Source organism: Puntigrus tetrazona, chromosome 18, assembly GCF_018831695.1.
Source record: "Puntigrus tetrazona isolate hp1 chromosome 18, ASM1883169v1, whole genome shotgun sequence".
Taxonomy (NCBI): Eukaryota; Metazoa; Chordata; class Actinopteri; order Cypriniformes; family Cyprinidae; genus Puntigrus; species Puntigrus tetrazona.
In genome coordinates this window covers 18563188-18572837 of record NC_056716.1, presented here as the reverse complement: position 1 = coordinate 18572837, position 9650 = coordinate 18563188, and the positions used below count along the sequence as shown (strand labels likewise).

Here is a 9650-nt window from a genome sequence, read left to right as displayed (position 1 = left end):
CCTCACGGAATGGGCGGGGCGTGCGTTAACCCGCCCTATGAGCATCCTTAGATCCCGAGGGGGCGGAGAACAGCATCTCGAAGGCATCCCTTTCCACAAAAAACAAACACCTCTTTTGGCGTCACAGACTGTCTGGTGCCTTAAACCGCTTTCATGCCAAACTCTAATCCTTGTATTCGTAATTACGTTTTCTTGCAACAGGAACTTGTTTAAAATTTCGTTGATCCACTCGAGGCCGGTTAATTTGTCAAAATCGAGGTCGACGTGTAAGTGCGCGTCGCAGAAAGGAACCAAGGCATAGCGAGAGTTTTAAAGAGGCTACACTTGCATATCCATTCAGCGGCTTTTGGAGAGCCAAACATGCAATGCTAGGAATTGTGGGATGATAACGAGAGAGAGAAAGGGGTCAGCCACGAATAGTCCCACCATTTACGTATTTCACATGTAATAGCACAGTACATTACTGTCGTCATAGGAATGTTATATTCACGTTAAACATCGCAGATCATAACGGAGAAAGGGAACTGTACATAAAAGGCTACGAGGAAAAAGAGCGAGGAGAACGAGGGTTAAAAAGAGAGCAAGGCTGGTTACTTCGCTCTCTTTTTTCCCCCCTCATCGGTTTAGCTTCTTTCTGTCTTGTGTTGATCTGAGCAAAGTACTAACAACAAATACTATATCCTTTTCCTCAACTTTTCATTATGAAGACCAGTGTTTGTATGTATTACTAATATTTAGTCCTCAGAAACACGCGACCTGAAGACGGCGGAACGTAATCGTGGAAATGTACCGATCAATATACAAGTATCAGTTAAAGTGCTTTTCCAGCCTAACGCATTTCTCATTGTCACGTAGAGGACTGAACGGATGTGCTGTGTTTCTTTTATGGCAGTATTTAGGATGAATGTGATGGGGGGGAAAAACCCTGCAACAAGCACAGAAAAGGTGGATTTTTTTTTTTTTTTTAATAGTTGCCGACGAACGCAAACCTGTTATCGTGTCCTAAGTGCATTTCCTCCCTACAAGGGGCAGCTATGTTTGTATGTTTGTTTGTTTTTTTGCAGTTAAAGAGACATTTCGTCTTAAATAAGCAATGGCTGTAATTTAGATGTATCATTTCCATTCGTTACCACATTCATTTTTTTTCTTTTCCTGGAGTTTCGGCGCTTTTGACCCCTTGATTTTATCTGATTTTTAATTTTTTTTTTATGTCCTCGTCTCCCAGCTGCCTCTATTGGAAGATGAAGCTGCCCGGCGCCGTGCGATCGATCTCGTGAGAGTGACTGATTGTAGTTTTTCCCATAACGTTTGAAAGAGAGCAGAGTTGCTATGTTGATTCCATAATATAGACCGTGGAAAGAATTTAAAAAAAATCCATTTTGTGAAATGGTACCATAGTTCTGTTAAGCAAGAACAGGGTCATTACGAGAAGAGCGTGTGCGAGACGTGGGAGGAAGAAAAAAAAAAAGTTTGTTTGGTAGCCTTTTTTTAATCCGAGCGGAAGATGTTTGAGTATCTTCCCTTTGTTTCTATTTTCCTCTGTCACAACCTATTTTCTTGTTGATCTCGTTGAGATCTTTTGAATGTTATCAAACTTGTTTTGAAGTTTATGGTTAGAGGTTAAAGCCCATTGTGTCAAAAACTGTTCTCGCCTATACGAAACGGAACGCAAATTTTGATATTTTCATTTGCATTTTTTTTTTTTTAAATTACGCTCCCAGTTTTCTCGGCCAGTTTCAACTCTTTGGAGCTTCTACGATAGCATTAGCTGCGTATTCTAGTTGTTTTTATTTCTAAAGTGATTTTATTTGCGTTTATTAAAATTTGAAGGTGATTCCGAGCTGCTAGACAAAAAAAAAAAAAAAAAAAAAAAAAAAAAAAAAAAAACAGATGGAATAACAACAATTGACTGTTGCTGCAGTGACAATATCAGAGAACAGGTGAAAAATATTCTTTCTGCATATTATTAGCTGTAAAATTATTTGTATTTATTGTGTACAAATGTTAAATAAAAAATTGGGGAAAGTGATTCTCTTTGTTTCAGTTTTTTTTTTTATGCATGTGGCCAGATCTTCAAATCAGGCACGAATCTTTTTATTTGTTTAGTTTGATTTTAAGTGTTTATCTTCACAGAAAATATTCACATTCTTAATCAGATTCAGACATGCGCCGCTTTTTAGTAAAATATCTGGAAAAAATGCAAACATATTACATGGGTATAGTAAAAACAAAACACGTTGTAAACATTTGAAGACAAACGCATTTGAACATCTAAGAGTTAAAGACCTCCTTTTGCCATTTTTCTAAATATTTCTTGTATATATGACAATTTTATAGTTTTAATTATTTTTTAAGAAGGGTAATTTTTAAATATAAGTTGCAATGGAAATGTTTATATTTAATTATGTATTTTTTTTTTATTAATTTAGATATTGTTCTGCTTCCTGTAGAATGCTAGATGTGTAAATATTTTATTATTATTTTTATTTAAAATCTATGAATGTGTTTTTGTCTGATTTTTGTGTTTTGTCAAATCATGTTGCTTGTCAGTCCGTTTTGAAAAGAGTGGGTGGTTCTCCCAGAGATCTGTGTAAATAATAACAGAGACCTGTTTCCTGTTGGGAAATGAGATACGAGACAAAACATGCGGTCACCATCCTCAGGGTAATGAGTGTGGATTTTTCACATATTTCTGCAAGAACCGAATGTTTCAGCGTGTTAATTTTATGCTGGTACTTGAAAAGAATGAGAAACTTTCTCTCTAAAGGAAATTAGATGGCTTGTGTTAAAGTTTATTTGTGCTCCAACCCAGAAGGTACGTATCAGTTTGTTTTAGGCACATCTTAAATGTTTCATTTAGTTTTTTTATTGTTTTTTTTTTTTTTTTTAAAGGAACAAAAACTTAACTATACCAAAGTACTGTAATGTAATTTACAACCTTAATAACATAGTGAATAATGAACTAAAAGCACATTTTTAATGAAGGAGATGTTGTATTTGCAATAAAGCAGTTATTAGAAGGAAAAAAAAATGTCATACCAAACACATGCCTCTTCTGAGCATCACATGCACCTTTAATATACACGTGCAAATTGGATTTAATAGTCAAGCATGTTTAGAACGACAAGAATAAACTACAAAAAAAATTTGTAAACTTTTTATGCAGCAGAAAATGGTTGTGAAAAGTGGTATGGAGGGGAGGGGTTGCCAAATAATTTGGATCAAGGTATTATTTTACTGACATATTATGCCTTTTTTCCCTTTTTAAATAACACGCACCAATGAATTGTTCATAGTAAGATGAGGAAAGTGCATTAAAAATGTAAACTTTTAGCTTTAAAATCTGAGCTTCTGGGTAAAAGTTCCTGCCTCGTGTGAACTCTGTTGCAGAATCTGTGGTTGAGAGGCGGTTATTAAGACAGAGAGTTGTCCCCAGACTGAGGGAATACTGCAGATGCACACATGGAGTTGAGTTCAGAGTGAGCAAACATCTTTTTTCCACATCTTCTGTCAGAATGTAACGCGTTTGATCAGGTTGTAAACCATCTAATTCTGATGAACATTACAGTTCTGTTGCTTCCAGTTGACAATAACAAATGATTTTGACAGTAATTGTGTGTTAATCCATAAACATGAATAAATAATGGTTATTTTTTTTCATTGGAACATTGAGCATTTAACAGGCCCTCCTACTGTCTCTAAACATCATGCATTTTTAATTGTGCAAATAACAAAAGGCTGACTGAGTTTGTATTGAACTTCTCTTGCATGTCAGTAAACCGATTACAGTGCATAAAACAATATTTTTGGCTAATTGATGGGATCTAGCCCACTAATACAAAGTCTATTGAATCATTTGCCTCTCTCTACATGAACTAACAATAAAAATAAGCACAAAAGTGTCTATTGATCAAACCTGTTTGCAGGTTATTGACCCGTACGAAGCAGTAGAACCCAGAAACTGGCCTTCACAGAAGGAACGGCTGGAAATTCTGGAGGACTGCAGGAAGAACTCTCTGGGGCCTTTCTTTGTGGTAGCATTTGTTTCAGTACAGCATGATCGTTTGATTGTAGGGATTTTACTTGATGCAACAGCTCAAACATTTTCTAAAAGCAATACTTACGGTTTAAAGTAATTCTAGGTACTATACATTGGATCGAGGCTTGTTGAATGCAGAACTCATAAAAGGATTAGTTCACTTCCAGAATAAATGAATTCCTGATTTTAGCAAGTCATCTGAGAACATTTACCAAATGAATGAGCTTCGGTTGTTTTCATGTCAGGGTTTGGTGGGTGAACAGTATGGAGATCCATGTTTACCTGAGCAGATCGAAGCCTCTGAGTTCCAGCATGTTTTCAAAGTATGCCAGCTAATGGGCCTTAAGACCGACATTTTGGAGAAATGCTACCAGAGAGACGAAAATGCTCTTCCTCCCTCTTTCTGTATGCTTAATCCAGCAGGACGTTTTAAACACCCTGGTGTCCAGGCAAGTAACACATTTTGCATTATTGCTGCACAGAACCAGATAATGTAGCTAAAGTCCTTAATCTTTTGTCATTAGCCAAATGAAAATAACAACTGGTTTGAGGTGCTTCCAGAGGTGAGGAAAATCCTTCATGATGTTGTGACCCAGTGTCTCCAGGTGGGGATTATGACACATGAAAAAGCTCAGAAATATTTCCGATCAGGTAAGTCAGTGTCTTGGTCGAATTGCAGAATTTTGTAGCATATTCTCAATCAAAAGTGTGTAATTTATCTCACCAGCTCTTGAAAATGACATCCGTTATGCATATGAAGACAGTTCCAGTGAAGATGTTGCGAGATGTCTTTGCTACGTTCATAAAATAAATAACCCAAAGAAAAAAATTGGATTATCTCCAGAAAAGCAAGCTCAGTTGCACCAGCTGACCCAGCTCCGAGAACACTTTCTGCCAAGCATGGTCGCTTTCCACAAAGCCCTGATGTACAGCACCACCACGAAGTGCAATCGTTTGCAAGGCTACACACCTGAGATGAGGCTTGACTTTGCTGTCGGTCTGATTGAGCAGCTACATACAGATCTCAAAAGACTCATTGACAGTGCCGTTTCAAATGGGAGGGCTGTTACAGTCGATGAATTTGGCCAGAAAGATCTGTGCCGCATCTTTTCATCTCTTTACAGAATTGAACGGGAAGAAGTCGAACAAGTCAAATCATACCTAAAGAGAAAAAATACAAAATTTCCATTCATACTCAATGGTAGACCATGCTCAGGCAAAACTGTGCTTTTGGCTTACTGTGCAAGTCAGGTATGCCTCAAATAATGTTTTGCAACCGTCCCTTTTAAAATAATTTGGGGTGTTTGAATTCTTTTCTATGACATTAATGTGGTCTTTTGCATTTGCAGGCATCCATGTGGTTGAAGAACCTGGATCCTGAGATCGTTGTGTACTTCATAGATGTCAACAATTCACTGAGACAGCTTCTCAAAGACATATGTAAAAGTGTTGATTCAAGTAGTACCTGTGTCAACAACATCTTTCAACTAAAAGAAAATTTCAAAAGACTCCTGACCACAAGATCATCATCCAAGAGTCCTTTGGTGCTCATCATAGATGGTCTTGACCAACTGCCAAAGACTGATGGACAACTTGACTTGACATTACTTCCTGAAACGTTAGCTCCAAATGTAAAGCTTCTCATTTCTATAAATGTAAATAGGCCTGAGCTTCTTGCTACTCTGAAGAAGTATTATACAGATTCAACTGTGTTCTGTGAGCTACAAGAAGTAGAAAGCAAAAGCTGCAGCCATCTTCTGACAACACTTCTTCAGGAGTCCAACAGAAAGATCACCTCAGGCCAACAGATGTATGTGAATCAGGCTTTTAAGAAATGCTCTGTCCCACTATATGCGGAACTCCTTCACAGACAGGCAGTCCACTGGAAGTCAGAGTTTGAGATTACAGAGGACTCTCTGGTCCAAGAGGTCCATAATAACATTGTTCTGATGTTTGATCATCTGGAGAAGAAGCATGGGAAAGCTGTAGTCTCGAAAGCTTTAAGCTATCTTACCTTGGCCAGGTATGGCATGACCGCAGCTGAGCTCACTGATGTTCTTTCTTGTGATGATGAAGTTCTCACATTTTTCCTTCCACCAGGTGTTAGTGTACCACTTACAGTGAAGGTTCCTGAAATTTTTGTGGAAAGCCTCCTTTCAGACCTGAAGGGATTTCTAGTGCTGAGGAACATTTTAGGTACCCAAACTCTTTTCTGGGTCAGCAGACACTTCCCCTTGGTTGTATGTAAAAGGTACCTGAGCTCAGAAGAAACAAGTCAGAAGATCCATCATGTGCTGTTAGACTATTTCAGTGGCTCTTGGGCAAATGGCACAGCAAAACCTTTGATCATCAATGAAGATGATTCAGATGGCCCACAGAATATTAACATTGACATTGACAGACAAGTACCAAGTCAACCTTGGATCTTTTCTCCTCCTTTCTGTATCTCTACTGCCAAGAGTCCGTCAGCAAGAACACATCCCAATTTAAGAAAACTCCACATACTTCCTTTCCTTTTGTTGAAAAGTGGGAGAATTGAGGAGCTTGGTAACCTAATGTTTTCTCAGGAATACCTACAGGCAATGCTGCAAGCAAAACTGGCTGACAAACTGTTCCTATGGCTTGAGAAGACATCTCAGTTGGTGTTTCCCAAGAAACTTCAGCTCCTCCACATCATCTTGAGATCTTCAGCTTGTCTGCTGAGAAACAGCCCTGCCGATCTGCCAATAGTACTGCAAGCCAAACTTATTCCTTTTCTGAATGTTTTTCCTGCATTAGAAGAATGTGCTAATCTGCCAAGGTTTGATGGTATTATCCTGAAAAGTGGTGTGTATACTGTGTTACCTCCAGTTCCTGCAGTACCTTGCACCCACTGTACACCGCAAGAGTCGACCGCTGCCCGAATCATGCAGTCAGCTGGATCCATCTGTGGCACTGTAGTGGTTGTGCTAGAGAATGGTGCTGCTTGGGCTTGTAATGGAGGTATATTTGAAGGCTTGAGACTAAACCAATTATCTAATCTGCATTTCACAAGTGTCAGTAGCTATGGAAACATATTTCTTCTTAGTACCCATTGTGGTAAACTTGTCTTGTGGGATGCGCACAGCGCACAGCCTCAAGAAATTCAAACCCAACAAAGGGACAAGACCATTCTTGAGGGTGTCTTAGTGTCTAATGACAAACTCTTTGTATGGTGGAGAGGACAAAACATTGTTAATGTATTTGTTGATAGAGAGGAACAGACCGAACTGCACTGCACTTATGAGATTACCTGTGTGACATGTTCTGAGGAAGGAGATATAATTTACTGTGGACAAAAAGAAGGTTCTGTGACAATATTTGAATGGTCCAATGGTCAACTTCTAGCCACTTTTACTTGTCCAAAAGATATGCCATTAATTGATATGATTCTCTCTGAGGGTAATGGGATGATTACTTGTGTAGATCAAGCAGGAAATGTTTTTGCTTGGAATCTTGACATCATAACAGATCCAATTCTGGTTTGTGAGAATTACTGCACAACCCAGGAAAAGGTGTTAAATACAGACTACAAAAGGAATGAGGTTCTCCTACTATGCAAAAAGCAACAAATGCAACTCATTGACATTGATCAAATCGATGTAATTGACCAATTTGACCCCCCAAGGGGCAAAACATTTAAGCAAGCCATAATGGATGAAAACTCACGCTTCATCCTTGCTTTACTGTGCAATTGCCCATTTCTGCTGGTCTGGAATTGTGCCTCTGGACAATGTGTGTTGAGCCTGGACACTGCAAATTGTCAAGCAATTAAACTTCTGAAGTGTGGGACCTCTTACCTGGCAGCAACAACAAGCATAAGTGTTCTTATTTGGGACATGGATCTCATTACGGCTTCAGCATTGGCACCAAAATCTGGAAAGAGGGTGGATATGGTGGCTGTGGGATTGCAAGGAGAAAGTTGTTACTCTTCAGATGGCTCCAAACTTATCTGGAAGTGGGGGGTGTCAAGTGGTAGAGTAGAAGGCCGCTTCTTTCACCAAGGTACTGTGGAGTCTATGTCTGTTTCTGGAGATGGCAACTACCTTGTGAGTATTGCAGCTGGAGACATATATGTCTGGGAAACCAGGAGTGGGGAAAATATTTACAGAATATCTAATAGTCAAGCTTACAAGGTTCTAATAACACCCAAGGGCAACTCCGGAGTTGCACTATCAGAGACGGGTCCATCAAGGGTGTGGAAATTGCAAAATGGACATAGGATTTGCAGCATTCATCTTCATCTCAGAAATGCCACCATTTCTCCAGAGAGCACCTTTCTTTTAGGACTTCACAGTGGGGATCTGTTGGCTGTCAGCCTCTGGTCTGGTAATGTAAGCAAATGCTTCTCATGCTCTGATCTGTCAGATGTTGTTGCTTTCCATTCTCTGCTTGACCATCCAGATTACGTGATTGTATCTTCAGCATCAGGGAATGTATACTCCTGGAGGTTAACAGAGGATACTATTTGTCATCAATTCCAACTGCCAGACTCTTCCTTGTGCCAACCAGAGATCTTTAGGCTATCCACAAATGGGGAGTATGCCATCCTTTCAATATCTGAATCCACTATAAACATCTTAGATTTCTCCAACAGTAAACTATGCTCTTTGAGAACCGAAGGGCCTGTTCTGAAACAGTATGCATCTGTAGGTGTTTTTGGACAATATGTGGTCTATATATGTTTCTCCTCTCTGGTGTGCCAAAATATATCCTGTGATTTCCATGAAAAGCCGATGTTGGTAGCCATACGTCTGACTGATGGGGAGACCATAGGCAGATTCTATTTCTGCAAAAACCCCTCTACTCTGATGGTTTCTGAGGATTCTCTTGTGTATGTGGGGTTTCAGGATGGCTCTGTTGGGGTTTATGGTGTGAATGACACCAAGACAGGTAAAAGCAGCCGGATAGAGGATGTTCAGAGCCCAACACTTTTGTGCCCACTGGATGAACAATTAATTTGGTCACCACGGAAAAAACCTAACCTTACTTGGGTTGAATTACCCCTGCAAATGTATTAAATAATTCCAATGTGTATTTTTTTTTTTACAATGTTCTACAGTGCATTTGTAATATGTGATATACATATGTTTATCATATTAAAAAAAATTAATATGTTCACTTGTCTCACACCTCAGGATTCAGTAAGATGAGAAAGCAGGTGTTAAGCTGTACAATTTTATAAAAATACATTTTTGTCTCAAACAGTATCACACTATATATTGACACTACATAGTACCCTTTTTACTATAGTATATTTTTACAATTCTATTTATTTTATATTTGCTACTTTCATTTATTAACATTTATATTGCTGACTTGCGTAGCCACACAGCATAAATCTTTCTAACAACTTCCTAATACCTAATAACCTTGAATCTAACCCTAAACTTAATCTTTTTAATCTTAAACTATTTAATCTTAGTCCTTTTTCCAAAAGTAAAAAAAGAAGAAGAAGAAGAAAGGTAGTTACGTTTGTTTACTACTTTGTTCATTTTTAATGTAGCTACTCATTACTTAAAATAATGTTAAAATAGTTAAAATAATGAAAAAATTATATGCTATTATATTGATCTTTTAATTTATACACAAA

The 9650-nt window shown here is 38.4% G+C and overlaps 2 protein-coding genes across 7 annotated transcripts in view; both read left to right on the top strand.

Annotated features, from left to right (window-relative positions):
• The window catches only part of LOC122323074 (F-BAR and double SH3 domains protein 2), a 75336-nt gene extending 73307 nt beyond the window's left edge, over positions 1 to 2029 (top strand). For both annotated transcript variants that reach the window (XM_043216721.1, XM_043216722.1), the window contains one exon: positions 1 to 2029. This exon is cut by the window's left edge and continues 140 nt beyond it. The gene's annotated coding sequence lies outside the window, so the exon portion shown is untranslated.
• A 616-nt stretch (positions 2030 to 2645) lies between these two features.
• LOC122362546 (NACHT and WD repeat domain-containing protein 2) lies at positions 2646 to 9474 on the top strand. 5 transcript variants are annotated; one of them, XM_043264053.1, is made up of 8 exons: positions 2646 to 2815; positions 3170 to 3226; positions 3391 to 3479; positions 3927 to 4034; positions 4285 to 4488; positions 4564 to 4690; positions 4767 to 5290; positions 5389 to 9473. In XM_043264053.1, the coding sequence occupies exons 1-8, from the start codon at positions 2776 to 2778 to the stop codon at positions 9076 to 9078; spliced, it is 4839 nt and encodes a 1612-aa protein (XP_043119988.1). In that variant the 5' UTR covers positions 2646 to 2775; the 3' UTR covers positions 9079 to 9473. The 5 variants fall into 5 exon arrangements, with proteins under 5 accessions (XP_043119988.1, XP_043119987.1, XP_043119989.1 ...); XM_043264052.1 differs by having other exon boundaries at positions 3167 to 3226; XM_043264054.1 differs by lacking the exon at positions 3927 to 4034 and having other exon boundaries at positions 3167 to 3226; positions 5389 to 9474.
• The last annotated feature ends 176 nt before the right edge of the window (positions 9475 to 9650 follow it).

Bases quoted from the DNA above. Each gene is read 5' to 3' on its own strand.
- LOC122362546 (XM_043264052.1), top strand. From the start codon at position 2,776: ATGGCTTGTGTTAAAGTTTATTTGTGCTCCAACCCAGAAG. The intron at 3,480-3,926 runs GTGAGCAAACAT...ACCTGTTTGCAG, and splicing joins CACATGGAGTTGAGTTCAGA to GTTATTGACCCGTACGAAGC. The intron at 4,035-4,284 runs GTAGCATTTGTT...TTTTCATGTCAG, and splicing joins CTCTGGGGCCTTTCTTTGTG to GGTTTGGTGGGTGAACAGTA.